Raw genomic sequence first — 16047 nt, forward strand, 5'->3', positions numbered from 1 at the left:
ATATATATATATATATATATATATATATATATATATATATATATATATATATATATATTGAACAACAAGCTTTTAATCAACAATCTTGGTAAAAGTGCATATGTTCCTGCCTTCTTTTTGTCATATTATTACATAATTTTGTAATAACAACACATTTATTTAAATAATTACAATTTCACAATATTCATTCCATTTTCCTTTTAAAACTCTACAGATTCTTCATCTGTGATGCTAGTAACAATAGTTTATATTTTGTACAAAATGAAAGACTAAACAATAACACTACTATCAATAATTTATCAATAATACAACAATTTTGCAAGGTTATTGCAATATAATTGGATTTCAAACAAATCTCATTTTTTATTATTTGTTTAACTTCTTTTTCCTAGTTATGCGTTCACACCACAATTGTTAATGCTTTAGATTTTTTAACAAATATTTACATTTTATTGTATTTTATATTTTTTAATATATTACATTTTAGAAATGAAAATAAAATACTCTAGATTTTGCAGAGATGCACATATGCAGCACAAAAATAAATTAGATTTCTCAGTGTAAACTTATGTCTTCTGTTGTAAACTGTCTCCTTTCTATAACTAGTGAGCCAGACGTTGGAACTGGCTGAGTATGAAGACTTGGATTAAACAATCCTTCGTCGAAACAATTTCTAAGCTGAATTGGTAATAAGTAATCCATTGGTAATAATGGTATGGTTTGGTTATATAAGACCTTCTCTTATATAAGGCCAAATGTTTTATTTTAAATAATGTCTGTGATCTTCTTTTACCTTTTCAATTGTTTGTTGTAGATATTGTCTCTTTTTGCCTTAATGTTCTTCTATGAAATAGCTACGGCTCTCTTTTTGTTGAATTGTGTATGTTTTTAATCTGATGTGTCCGACAGATACTCCATTCATCTTTTGTTTGTTTCATTTAGAGCTTTTTTACATTCTTCGTCGAATCATTTTCTTCTTTCTTGAGATAGATTTATCTTTTTTTCCGTAATAGATATTTTTATGGAGTGCCATTTCTGATATACATCTTCACTTTTATTTTCATTTATTTCCAAAATTTGAAACCTAGTATTTTTAGTTGATATTGTGTTTCCCTGTCTTCTTCTTTCAGCTTTGCCTTACTTGACCCTTTAATCTTCGTCTGTTTATCTATTGTTTATGTTGAAATTCTGGTTCTGAGCTTGGTCTTCACAAGGAAGACCATGTCGCTATCTGGTCCTCCTAGAGTTCTTCTGTCTATTTTGCTGCTAAAATGTCTCCCATCAATCAATACATGATCTATTTGATTATTTGTTTTTCCTTCGTTTGATCTCCATGTTGCCATGTAGATATTTTTTCTAGTAAACTGGTGCTTTTGATAACCACATTGCAGCTTGTCGCAAACTCGATAAACCGTGATCTGTTGTCATTTGTAATGGCCTATAGACTATGTCTTTCTGCTACTGGTATTACGTACTCTTCCGAGCATACTTGTGTATTTATATCCGTAATAATATTTTGATATCATGATCAGGAGCTTCCGCTTATGGTTGATTTAGAGAGTCGTAGAATTTATCTTTATTTATATTTAAATAAATTGGATCATTTACCCCTTAATAATATAATACAGATTCTTTCATCGACTAGTTTAAAGTGTAATAGCTTTGATTGCAGTAGATCGTTTAATACAAATGCACATCCTTTTTCATGTCGAGCTTCATATCCAGACCATAATACTGTTGACTTTTTCCTGCATATTGTTCCACATCCTGTTCATCTCATTTCCTGAATGGCTGTTACATCGTACATATATTAAATTGTCTAGTTATTTTGTCGCTATTGTGATGATTCCTGGTCGATCTCAGCTTGATACGTTCTATGTTCCTAATAGAATATCCCCGTGTGTTTTGATAATCTGTTCTATTTTGAGGCAATAATATTCATTTGGTAACATTAGTGTTTTAGATGTATGGATCGCTGGTACATTCCAAAGCCCCCTATCAAAGGATTATCTCCCTCTTCCTCGTTTGCCCTGACCATCTCTTTCACTGGGGTTGGTTATCCAATCTAAAGGAAGACTTTTGAGATGTTTGGGGTTCACCCGCGTGGTCAAGACCAAACTGCGTCGGGGTGAGGATGAGAATTGAGCGGTGAAGTCTAGAGAAGCTTACTGGAGATAGCAACTTATAATGCGCATTACTACTCTTTGAAATCCAGCCATATGGAATATGTACATTTAAGATAGTGAGGTATTGATATCTGCTAAATGGTGCATAGGTGTCGGTCAGCCAACGGTTAAATCAGCATTATTAATCCAAATCAATATCCTTTTGCCTGATTCAGCACTAATGTGAATAAATATAAGCTTATCATCAAACCTCGATGAAGTCCTATTCTGCAGAAAAGGTTAATAGCCAGATGGGGTGAAATAAAACTAAATTTTGTTTCAAAATTTATTTAAAAAAAAAATGATTACCTGGTTGTAGTTTACTTAAACAGCATTATAATTATTATTGCGATCATTACTAGAATCACAATTCCAACGATAATCTTACACTAAAAATTAAAAAATAAAGTTATAAAAAATAAGTTTATACAAAAAATGATCAAAATATAACATATAACTATATACATAAACATATAATACAAATAGACTGACTTGCAATCCAGGTCAGTTACCCCAGTGCCACAGAGAAAACTGACCGGCTTTTTAGACCATGTGACCTAAATAACCAATGAAAAGATCATGTGGTCAATAAACCCTGTCTATTAGAAACAGATGCAGAGACTGCTTTGCGTCAGTTTTCTCTGTCGATCTGGGGGAACGGGCCTGTATAGCAACAGTCAGTATATTTGTATTATATCTCTATGACTATATATACACAAGTAAGATAAGGTTAATTGAGGTTAGGTATAAATCAAATTGTCTTGAAGGCATCTCCTTGATATAAACCTTTATGATAATTTCCACGATTTATTACCAAAAGAAAGATTATTATTTTGGTGTTAAAGTGATGTTTATTACGTGTCTTCTGTACACATTTAGTATTGTAAATTTAGTAAGTTTCGATTTAAAGAAAACGAAATTTTAAAAACTCCAAATAGAAGAAGACCAATACAGATCCGCTAGAAAAATGTATAAAGAAAATTAGGCTTTACGGTCTTTTGCCATATGAGAAAGTTGTTTTGCCTTTCGTATTTTGGTGCAATATCGAATACTTCTCAGCCAACGAGCTTACTTTCTGCCTACACCGCGTTGGCCGTTTATTTTTAAGTTGATAATAGGGTGCAATATTTTATATCTATTTTCTCTTAATGTATGTTCCATTTTGAGATGTTGTCCTGTATTAGTAATTTTTAGTGACTCTCTGGTATTGTTGACTCTTCTCAATACTTCGGTGTTATTTATATATACTGTCAAAGGAATTTTTGACAACCTGGCTTGAAATCTAAGCACTAGCCAGAAATAGAGTTCGCTGGGGTCACTTGGCTGAAGACCTATGTTCCTCTTAATAATCTGGGGACCATATACATATAGTTTTCTGATGACCATGTAATTATAGAAAATAATAAAGATGATGTTTTAATACATGGCAAGGGAATTTCTAGAATAATATAGAAAGTGGAGGTTATAAAATAGAATTGAAAAAATATATGAAATGACTAAAAAAACGTAATAAAAAACAAATGTAACTATGATAAGTATAAATTAAAAGGAAGTATAAATGAAAAATCAAATTAAATGCAAGGGACAAGGGACAAAAGAAAGTGAAAAAACATTATATATATATATATATATATATATATATATATATATATATATATATATATATATATATATATATATATATTTATATATATATATATATATTTATATATATATATATATTTTATTTATATATATATATATATATATATATATATATATATATATAGGTATATAAATACCAACTAAAATTAACATTTAAGCTACCGGCCAGGCGGCAGGGAGTAAAACATTCAAATTTAATTAAATGTGTTATGTAAAATTACCTTTAAATATCGTATTTTATGTTTAGCAGCTCGATGTAAAATCTTTGGAGTTTTTGCAACGTATTCTTGTGCCAAATGCGCCTGATATTCGACTCGATCTACTAAATCTTGCTAAAAAGAAAGAGTTTCTTTAATAATTACCTGATTTTAACAAGCAAATCATAAAAAAAAACATCAAAAATAACATATGTTGAAGGGACTATGTATAATAAAGAAAGATAAAGCAATTGAACCAGATGATATCCCTGTAGAATTATAAATAAGGTTAAAGAGAACAATAAAAAGTTTGCTAGCTGGTTTGGTTAATAGAGTTTAACAAACTGTCAGTGCAATAGCAGCTGACATTTTGTCCTACCTAAGATTTGATGACCTCGTGTCATCGACCTGATGACATCGTTTTAATATCTTTAATATCTGATAGAGTTAATAAAACTACAAAAATGCTGGAAACGCTGTAGGGAGCATCAAAAACATTTGGTCTTAAAATAAATACCTCAAACCAACCTTGTAGTCAGCGATAACATTCAGATTGAAAGCCATAGCATAGAGGTGTTTAATACCTTACACATATCTAGGGTATCAGATTTGCTTTATCCGAGATAATCAGACAATCGGGATGCAAAGAAGGATAGGTCTCACATGGCCTTCCTTTGGTAGATTGTACAACATTTTCAAGTCTAATTTCCTGTTTGTTTAAAAAGAAACGTTTTTAGCCAATGTGTTTAACCGTTTTTTACATATGGTGCAGGAACACCAACTCTGACACAAGAAACAACAAATAAAATACGAGTTACCCAACATGCTATGGAAAGATCAATGTTAGGTATTACCATCAGAGATAAAGTTCCAAACCTAGAAGTAAAAAGAAGAACAGGGGTCACGGATGCAGTTGAAAGAAGAATTGTGGCTAAATCGGCTTGGACCGGGCATGTTGCCAAATTGACAGATGGTAGATGGACCAGAAAGGTTCTGGAATGGCGACTAAGACAATAGGCACATCAAAGCAGAGGACGACCACTGACTGATGGATGAATGGTATAAAGCGCATCGTCACAAATTGGTTGCAAGAAGCTCAAGATAGAAATAGGTGGAAAATTTCACGGGAGGTCTACATTCAGCAGTAAACAAGTAAAGGTTAATTAATGGTGTAGTAGAAGCACGATTTTCTAGTCCTTGTGTTTAACTCTGTAAACAACATTGTATTATAATCATTTTGGCCATGTTTAGTCTCAATGGAGCTTTTTTAAAAGATGTAAACTTTTGCACATTTTGTGTAGCGTAAAGAATAAAAAACTATAATTAATAACTTGTTTTCGTTTGTGGCCGTCAGAGTAGATGGCACCTTTGTACATTTACCACGTAGATGAGAAACATTTTAGAACGTTTGTTGATTCTTGTGTTTGAATTTGTATTCAGCTCAGCGTATCTGATAAGACCAAATCATATCCAAATGATCATATTACTGGCATAATGATTGACAAATGTTTTCTTTATAAAAGATAATAGGGCATAGAGTAAAAATAATTACTGTACTGATGCTATTAAAAACAATTAATTACCTGTGCCTCTACTAATATAGCCATTTGTAGAAAAAGATCCCTAACTTCTAATAACATACTTTCTATCTTTAACAATTGTTGGTGTCTTTCCTCAATATCGGCCAAAATTCGCTTGGCCTCCTGTGTTTCCGCTATAATCTAGAAAAAACAAGTCTTATGTTAACAATAATGCTCAAGAATTATTAGTATAAAATGGCGTGATATAACAACCAAGAAAAAAGTCAAAACTTTGTTTATTTTATTTTTTTGCTAGAACGAACCGATCTATATTTACACCGTGATAAATTCACACACATTATTATTATCCTGATTTAGGGAAATCCTATCTTTTAACGGGAAATTTCAGTCATCCTAGATACCTATGATATCAAAAGGATTGAGTTCTAGTGGGATTCTTTTCCGTATTATCGAGCCCTAGGTGACATGGTATGCTAGAGTATCTCTCAAAAATTTTCTTAAGCATCTAGATGTTGAGAGCAGTACAGCTTTCTATTATGGTCTTATAGAGATGTTTATTAAGACTCAGCTGTTTTATATTCTCCTTATTTGTATTTCCAAATCTCTGTATTTGGCGATTTTTTCGTTGTATTTAACACGCAGATTATTACTGTTATGTATCGCTACATCTATAAGTATTGTCTACTCGGACGACCAAAGTCTGTATAGAGGGTGGAATATCTAAAGTACGTGTAAACAATAAACTGTCTGGCAGCTTTGAAATCAACAGTGGACTCAAACAGGGTGATGCGTTATCTACACTACTTTTTAACCTTGTATTAGAGAAAGCCATGAGTTCGGCCGAAATAAAAACAGAATTGCTATCGGTTCAAGGTCCCAAGCTATTACTCGCATATGCAGATGACATAAATCTCGTTGGAGACTCCATCCTATCCACGAAAGACATCTTCAACAAGGTAGAAGCAGCAACAAATTAAGTAGGGCTGAAGATTAATGAAGAGAAGACGAAATATATGTGTATAAATAGAACGACATGAAGAGATAGAATAGGGCAAAATGTGACGGTCAACACCTTCAATTTCGAAAGAGTACAACGTTTTAAGTGTCTGGGGGCCGTAATCACAGCTGACAACGATGTTACTGAAGAAATAAATGACAGAATCCAATCTGCAAACCGCTGTCTATTCGCACTGAATAAGCTCATAAAATCAAAAAATCTTACAAGAAGTTCAAAGATCAAAATCTATAAATCCTTCGTCAGACCTGTAATATAGCATATGGATGCGAAACGTGGACCATGACCAAAGCAAAGAAAGAAAAATTTTCGGACCTCACCATGACATCACCACAAACCAGTATAAGATCAGAACCAATATGGAATTAAAAGCACTCTACAATGACGCTGATATTGTCCAAGAAGTTAAATCAAAGTGACTAAGATGGACAGGCCACGTGCACAGACTGCATAACGAGAGACTTGTAAATCTGGTATGGAAGGAGATTTCCACAGGCAAAAGACCACTCGGACGTACCAGATTGCGATGGAGAGATAACATCCAAGCAGATCTCCCGAAAAAGAACATTCCATTTGACCTTAGGTTGATGGAAGACCGAACAAATTGGAAAAAAGTTGTACAGTCAGCCAAGACCCACCCAGGGTTGTAGCGCTACGTGATGATGATATTAGTATTGTCTGTCTAGTAAGTTTATTCACACTAGTATGAGATGCGGTCTATTATGTGCCTATGATTTGTCTGTGAGCACAGTGCGGTCCTAGTTAAATTTATAGTTTTCGTTTTCAAGCATTCTGTCAATGAAATATTGATAATAATAGAGATAGTCGGTTTGGAGAAGTCCTAGTTTGCTAGCTAGTTTTTGGTGAAGAATCTTTCCTAATAAGTCATGGCGTTCTTTGTAATCAGTTCCGACAAAAGCTCAGAGGTCCGCGTAAGATGTTGGATGGTTTCTTGAACTTAACATCCATTTTGGCATTGGTCATTTTGGATCTAAAGGTATTTGACAATATATTTCAGGTAATTTTTAGTTGGAATAACCTGATCCTGAATGGCAAGTAGAAAACCCCCTGTATGTGTATATGGGTATACACTTTCCTAATGTCAATCAATAGTTCGACGCTGTATTGTCGACATATTCTTGGCTGATCTCATTGAGATGTCGCTCATGCAGAGGTTTATTCAGGTGCGCATTTTTTCTTGCTTAGTAAGGTGTGTGCGCATTACTTGTTCTCTTAGTTTAAGCGGAGTTGTATTATGTACTGCGCAAGTTGCTTCAGGCCTGCGCCTGAAAAAAGGTTTTTAAATTAGCAACCTGTTTATTCAGTTGCTCATCTATGTCTATAAGCCCTCTTCCCTTTGATACCGCGGTAATGTTGTTCTCTATTATTTATACCATTAGCAGTTTTATAGTCTTTTCAATGATGTATCACAAGTAGCTGTTTGCAATTTAAACTTTTTTGGTTGTGGTGGGTGGGGAGTAGGGAGTTGACGGGGGTGAGTTCTCTTTCATGGCATTTTAATTTCCCCGGTTGAGTTTACCGAAAGTTCAAGCTGATTATAGCTGCAAATGTCAAACATGGAACAAAAAAATTCGGTTTAGCAGTGTTGGCATGCTTTTATACTGTATAAGCTGTATGCTTCAAATATAAAGAGATATAGCTTTAGAAAAGTACATTTTGAATATATTGTGTTATGAATTCTGCAATTTTTGATTTGTATAGAACAAGAATGAGTAAATATTTGTTTCTTTGAAGATTAATTGCAGTTAATTATTGGAAAATTTTTTTTGGCAATTGGCCTTTGATAGATTAGGTGAAAGATTTGGCAATCGTCAAATCAGTAGTTGCCAGATTGCAACAGATGTTAGCAATTAATCTCGAAAGAGACAAATATTTACCAGTTATTGTTTCATATAAATTAAAAATTGCAGAATTCATAAAATAGTGTAATCAATACGTACTTTTTAAAAGTTTTCTCTCTTTATATTTGAAGCATACAACATATCCATTATAAAAATAGCACTGCCAAACCGAAATATTTTATTTCATGGTTGACATTTGCGGCTATATTCAGCTTGTACTTTCGGTAAACTCAATTAATTTCCCCTTACTATCCTAGAAACGGTTTCAAGCATTTTTCAATATCCGCTTTTATTCGTAGATATAATAGCTCATTGTAGGTTTTAAAAATGACATATGTACTGTAGAATGCATCGAAAAGATTTGTATTTTCTAAGGACAAAGATCCTAGGGCCACGGTAAGGCAGGAAATATTTTATCGTTCTGACATGGGGTTCAGCAAATTATAATACGAAAAGGGAAAAAGATTTCTTTATTGAAACCTAAGTTACATCTTGGATATTCAAGGAGATAAATCGTCCATATCCACTTTCCTTTCATAGTTTTTTGGTGAAAATTGGAGAGACCAGCTGGATCTCACATTTTATAAAATAATAGACCAATAACAAAAAAATAGCGTACAGACATATAATAACGAGAGTGCTGCAGAAAATGATCATATTGATGATGAGGACCAACAGGAACTTAAAGTTTAGGAATTAATATAAATATATACATATAATTTGTAAGACTTTGTGTACTTTGGACAAAAATAAACTGTTGACTAAAAGTTTACTTCCACATGCTTTCTTCCTTATTCGTGACACGCTAGGTTTGAAAAACAGACTAATCCAAGAACCACTAATATCGTTAATGGTTGGAAATTTCCTAGCAAATACAATAACTTTCTAAGAAAAAATCATTATATTTTACCTAATAAAGCATTTATCTATCACAAAAAAGTATTAAATCTAAGGTTTTTTGCAAAATTTACCAGTTTTTTGAAAATAACTCAGTTTGACTTATACGTTTGAATCTGGCGGACTCATTATGTCATTCTGTGCACTCTGAAGTAACCACAGAGAACATTTCAAATTTACAGCATACTGTAATAAAAAGTTTTCTCGGTGGTTTATACTAAAAATAATGTAAATTGCTTTATACTATAATTTAAAAACTTACATTATCTGTAAAAATTTGAATATCAGTTTTATTATCAAGCAATGACACAAGTTCTTCGTCGGTCACTCTAACTCCTTTAGCTCTAAGCTGCGCTTCCAAATTCTCTTTTTGAATATTTCTAAAATTTTCCAACTCCGTATTGTTAAGTTTAAAAATTTTCGTGTAACGAGTCTTTAATGTATTGAACTGTATTAATTTTATCCTGCCTTCCGCGGAGTCGGTATTAGCTGTTTTTATTTCTCCTTCTATTTCTTTTAATTTTCCATTGATTTTGTGACATACACTGGTGTTGTTTTGGAATAATGTCTCGATTTTATCGGTGAGATCTAAAAGAGTAAAAAAATTTATTGTCAGAATAAAATCAAATAAAATAATTTAGAATGGGCTGAATTCACAGTCATTTAATTCAGTTTTAGAAAAGATAAAGTTTAAATTAAAATGTGCAGGAATATCAATAATTTCTATTTAAGCATAATTTACCTACTCCAGTAGAATGTGACCCGATTCTATGTTATGTATGTTCTGTATGATGTTCTACTAAAATGCTTGTGTTTTGTAACACCTAAAATATTCTGTGCTAATTTATTTTGATATTATGAATGCATGTGAAAAATGCAAAATAAAACGTTTTAAGACGCACAAAAGTGTAAAGTTTTCGTTTTATTTGATTGAAACAACCGTGTACCATTTATTAGAACATTGTAGACAACAAAATTAATGTTAATATGATACAAACACACATAATTACTGTTTGTGCAATACGAAAATTTCTATTTTTTAAAATAACCAAAACCAATACACACTGTTAATACAACTGTTAATCGAAAATATACACAAAAAGAGATAGTAGTAGTTTTTGTGTATAGGTGGCGCTGGGGTTTTCGGCAGTACAAAAGAAAGCAGAATTTTTTGTAGAAGAACTATACAAGTTTGTTTTTATAGATGAAACTTTTTTTTTTCAAAATAGATCTACATGTCGCTTGTGGCTAGATGAGAATAAAAGAAGTGTAAAATCTATTAAAACTTACATGGAAAACACAAGCTTTAAAATCTATTAAAAAACAAATACAAGCTTTAAAATCTATTAAAACTTACATGGAAAACGGTAATATATTTTATCATGTTCAAAACAAAGTTATTGAAATAAAATTCTTTTGTAGATACATTATTCTTCATGCTGGCAATGAAAATGACTTCATTGAGGGTACATGGGAAAATAAATTAAGCAAATTTTTTTATCGTGGTTTGAAAATCAGCTAATAAAAAGTTTGTCTGAACCATCCCTAATTATAATCGATAACGCTTGATACCATAGCATGTTGTTAGAGAAAGCACCAAACATGTCTTTAACCAAGACCAAAATAAAAGATTGGTTAACTGACAATAAACTGCCTTTTATGAAACAATGTTAAAAAACGAGCTTGTGCAGATTCTTTAGAAACAAGCCACCTCCAAAAAAGATTATTGATGGTTTAGCAGAACAATAATGCCATAAAGTATTGTCTGTCAAGAATGGTGCAACTCCGAAGTCATTCTACTATTCACGAAAGGAGACAAAGCAAACATCGAGAATTACCGACCAATATCCTTGCAATCACATATGTATAAATTACTAACTAAAATCATAACCAACCGCCTAACACATAAGCTCGATTTCTATCAACCTATCGAGCAGGCTGGATTCAGAAAACATTTTAGTACCATAGACCACTTGCACACCGTAAGAACACTGATAGAAAAATACACCGAGTATAATGTTTCAATTCATATGGCGTTCATCGATTTCCATAAAGCATTCGATTCCATCGAATTATGGGTAGTGCTTAAATCTCTAGAAAATGCACGTATAGATTCAAGGTACACTAACATAATTAAAAACATATATAAAAATGCCACCATGCAGATAAAGCTGGACGAAAGCACTAAAACTAATCCCATAAAACTACAACGGAAGTAAGACAAGGAGACACCATCTCTCCCAAACTATTTACCCTTGCTCTAGAAGACATTTTTAAGAAACTAGAATGGAACAACAAGGGTATCAACGTCCACGGATCATACTTAAACCACTTGAGATTCGCAGATGACATAGCTTTAATAGCCGATAACATCCAAGAACTTAATGATATGTTGCAACAATTAAATGCAGTTTCAGGAGCGGTAGGCTTAAAAATGAACTACAGTAAAACAAAAATACTGAGCCGAAACTAGACAAATATAACAATACAAAATGATAGAAAATGTTGAACATTATGTATATCTACGTCATGTCATTAAACTAGGAAAACCAAATCAAGATGCTGAAATTAAAAGAAGAATACAACTGGCATGGGGCGCTTTCATCAAACTAGCATATATCTTGAAAAACACCTCCATTCCTGTAAACTTAAATAAAAAGGTATATAACATATGCATATTACCAATTTGTACCTACGGCTTGGAGACAGTAGCCCTTACCAAAAAATCTGCTAAAAAATTAGAAACAACGCAAAGAGCAATGGAACGAATCATGCTTGGAATATCACTGAGAGACAAGATTAGAAACACCGAGATAAGACGTAGAACGAAGATTAGGGATATTGCGGAAGAAATTACAAAAATAAAATGGCGCTAGGCAGGTCACGTAGCCCGATATTATGACAACAGGTGGACACGGAGAATTCTAGAATGGAGACCAAGGACGACAACAAGGAGCATGGGAAGACCTCAAAAAAGATGGGTAGATGACATAAGAACAGTGGCAGGTAAACAGTGGATTAGATTGGCGCAAGATAGAGAAAGATGGAAGCAATTGGGAGAGACCTACATTCAGGAGTGGATGGAAAATGGTTGACAAAGAGAGAGATTGTCTGTCACCATACCACTGTATTTTCAAAGCTATAGAATAGTGGTAGTGATGGCTATAAAGAATGTGATGCTTTAAATGTGTGAAAAGAAGCTCTACAAACGATTACATCCAAGATTCGACAAAATTCTATTAGTCATACAGAAAATGTAATTAAAAAGTAGTATGATCGAGACCATATACTAGATAGACAGGAAATGCTACTTAATATAATTACATAATTAATATAAACGGTGACAGTGATTCCAGTAGCAGCTGTGACATAGGCAGTGACTAATAAGTGAAGCATATTATGACTCTTTTGAGCATTAAAATTAAGCTGCATTTTTATAGGTTTAAACTGACGATGAAACAAAGTTTTTCTGAAAAAAACATAAGATGGATAAACAAATTACGAGTATATAAAACCCTCATATCCACAATTGTAATTTATTGATTAGAGAACTAAAACTTAAATAAAGATGAAGAAAAAAGATTGATTAACATTTGAAAATCTAATTGTAACAAAACATTTGCAAGTAAATAAATAATGAAAAAGTGCTTTTTTTATTCTATTTTATTATATATTATTATTTAATTCTTGTTTTTTATTTCTAATTTTTGTATTTATTTACATTGAATATTAATTTGTTTCATTGTACAATCCTCATTTGCAATATTTATGTGAAATATTTGATTTAATATGAATTCAGGAATTTTTTGTAATGTGGCAACATTTTCAACTTAGATCTCTGACGTAGATAATGACGTGCATCGGGATTGATACTGTATTAACTGTATATAGATATAATATACGTAGTACATACTTAATTGTTGTCCTTTCTTTAAAACATTTACTGGAAAGTTATAATGTTTAGAAATTATATCGAGAAAAATAAAATAATAATAAACATTTGAATCAACCCCCACTAAATTGACATGATACTTCTGGTGAAAAATGACAAATATTTACCTCTATGATTAACGCTCAAGGTATCCAACCTTCCAATATACTGTTTGATTGCGACAACATTTTGCTCAATACTGTCTATCCACTGTCCCAAAACTTCAGCCCTTTCGAACACTTTTCGTAAATTCGCATTTTGGTTTGCACTATCCACGTCTCCGTTCTAAAAATTTATGGAAAATAACCATTTTAGTCCAATCAAATTAAAGGGTTTTTAATTAATTCTTAATAATTAGTTTGTAGCACGTATTTTTAAAGCGACATAATATTCAATCCGAATATAATTGTATCGCATTATTTTTTTTTATTGCCGGTGACGTACCAATGGGTGGGTGTATAATTATATTAATAGTAATTTTGCTTACTTAGATAATAAGGCGAGTAATAATACTTCCTTTAAACTTACTGTGATAATGTCTACTTTCACTTCATTATTACGACTGCTTGTTCTCTGTGCCTAAAACGTTTAATTAATCGATTGTTTATTTATATTTATATATAGAAAATTATGTATATATACTTACATTAAGAAGCTCACCTAACCTATCTTTAGTCATCGTACTTTAGTTACCTATACCTTTACATTTTTAATCTTATCAGTTGTTACCGTTGTGTTTATTTAGGTTAGTGTTTAGTGATATCTTTTCTAGTATTGTAGAGACTGAACTTGTAATTTTCGATTATTAAATGGAAATACCTATTAGATTATTTAAATAAAAATATTTAAAAACGTGTACAGGTTCGCTAACCAATCGGTTGATGGCAGTAGTAAATAACTAATTATGCAGTAAGTAGGTTTATGGTATAACAATATAAACAACAATATACCGGGGAAGTGATGTTATACTTGACGCATTCATTTTGTATTTTTTTTATTGAACGTTCGCTAGCTATTTTTATGAGCTTTCTGTGCTACTAGACACTAATTTTTCTTACATTATCGCATACAATAGAAACAGATACATCATCATTAACTTTTCCTTTGCCCCTATGCGAGGTAGACTTCTCTAAATAATTTTTTATCGTGGGTCATACCAATATAAATTTCCTTCACCGAGATGACCTGCTCAAGCGTCTCCCCAAGTCTTTTCTCCTAGTGCTTCCAGGAACGTGCAAATCAGCAATTCTTCGTATTGGATGATTAACGTCTTGGCGTTGAACTGTTGTGCACCCAGGGGGGGGTTTTGGGGGTTAAACCCCCCCTCCCCCCCCAAGGGCATATAAAGCAAACAATATATAAAGAATAGTAGAAAAATGTAACTTGTCTTTCACACACAATACAAAAAATCCAAAACGCTGATTGAATAATTAAATTACCACTTTAAATATGTAGAACACAATAATTATTGTATAAATACGCAATAATTAATAATATTTTTCATTATATTTAGATATAGATACCTAATATTAGGCTTATAAAAAATTAGACAGAACGAGTCTTGCGAGTAGCATGCGCCTACAGGACTGTATCTGCGGCGGCCTTGTGGACTATCACGGGTTGTGTTCCTCTGCATGTGTTAGAGCAGTAGAAAAGAAAAGAGACATCTCTATGGGAGAAGAAAGCATTTGACAACAGCTATAAAAAAAAGAAAGGGAAAGATCAATGGAAAAATGGCAAGAAAAGTGGAACAACAAGGAAGATGTTGCTCAGTGGACAAAGATGCTGATCCCGAGCCTAAGGGACTGGGTAGATTGTCTGTTTTAGGGCGTATCTTCATAGGTTCAGAAAGACAGATGCAGATAAATGCCTATACTGCGAATATTCCGACACTGTTACTCACACAATGCTGGAGTGTAATAGATGTACAGTGGAGAGAAACAGAATGTATAAAGAAATAGGTATGAACCCTGTGACTGTAAGAGATGATCGTAAAGATGACGGGACATACGGAGGGATGGAATAGTGTTCACAATTACATCCAAGCAGTCATTAAAAAGAAAGAAGAAGAAGAGAAATACCAACCGGGCTAATGACAGAGATAAGATCTAATTACTATTTTAATGGGAATATGTCGCAATTGAAGGTTAAAATAAGTTTATTGACGTTTGAATTTTTGATCTTTGATCTTGCACCGATAACTTGTTTATACTCCAACAATTAATATAAAAAAGAATAGCGGTTGGTACAGAAGTACATCTAGCCTTCATCGACCTTGAAAAGGCGTATAATACAGTTCCAAGACTTAAATTGTGGCAAGCTTAACAACAACTCGACATTAGTCCATACCTTTTAGGAATAATCACAGAAGTATACAGGGATAACACTACTTGCCTAAAAATCGGATATAGACTATCAGAGCCAATAAAAGAAACTAAAGGACTAAAACAAGGATGCAGTATGTCACCCTTACTGTTTAATTTATATATTGAGGCAGCCCTCCAAAATTGGAAAAACCACTGCCAGGGAATGGGAATCCCCATAGGAAATGACGTACTGTTCTCCCTAAACTTTGCGGATGACCAAGTCATCCTAGCTCAAGATTCTGATGATCTAGAATTTATGATAAAGTGTCTTTAGAGAGAATATTTAAAATGGGAGTTACAAGTCAGCATGAAGAAAACAAAATATTTACTTAATTATCAGTTCAGATGCAAGGTTTGAAGTGTTGATAGACGAGGACGTGGAAATCAAACAAGTGAAAAAATTTAAATATTTAGATCCACTCATTGCTA

General features: G+C 32.6%; 1 protein-coding gene across 2 annotated transcripts; it reads right to left on the minus strand.

Moving 5' to 3' along the window:
* Nucleotides 1-2420: 2420 nt before the first annotated feature.
* On the minus strand, nt 2421-14144 carry LOC140435500 (syntaxin-like). 2 transcript variants are annotated; one of them, XM_072524235.1, is made up of 7 exons: nt 13899-14144; nt 13781-13831; nt 13381-13537; nt 9584-9909; nt 5590-5727; nt 4031-4141; nt 2421-2554 (listed from the first exon to the last, which is right to left on the minus strand). In XM_072524235.1, the coding sequence occupies exons 1-7, from the start codon at nt 13929-13931 to the stop codon at nt 2486-2488; spliced, it is 885 nt and encodes a 294-aa protein (XP_072380336.1). In that variant the 5' UTR covers nt 13932-14144; the 3' UTR covers nt 2421-2485. The 2 variants fall into 2 exon arrangements, with proteins under 2 accessions (XP_072380336.1, XP_072380337.1); XM_072524236.1 differs by lacking the exon at nt 4031-4141 and having other exon boundaries at nt 2446-2554.
* Between the last annotated feature and the right edge of the window lie 1903 nt (nt 14145-16047).

This window comes from Diabrotica undecimpunctata, chromosome 3, assembly GCF_040954645.1.
Source record: "Diabrotica undecimpunctata isolate CICGRU chromosome 3, icDiaUnde3, whole genome shotgun sequence".
In the NCBI taxonomy this organism is placed as follows: Eukaryota; Metazoa; Arthropoda; class Insecta; order Coleoptera; family Chrysomelidae; genus Diabrotica; species Diabrotica undecimpunctata.

Bases quoted from the DNA above. Each gene is read 5' to 3' on its own strand.
- LOC140435500 (XM_072524235.1), bottom strand. From the start codon at position 13,931: ATGACTAAAGATAGGTTAGGTGAGCTTCTTAAT. The intron at 9,910-13,380 runs GTAAATATTTGT...TTACTCTTTTAG, and splicing joins CTTGAGCGTTAATCATAGAG to ATCTCACCGATAAAATCGAG. The intron at 4,142-5,589 runs GTAATTAATTGT...CTTTCTTTTTAG, and splicing joins CTATATTAGTAGAGGCACAG to CAAGATTTAGTAGATCGAGT.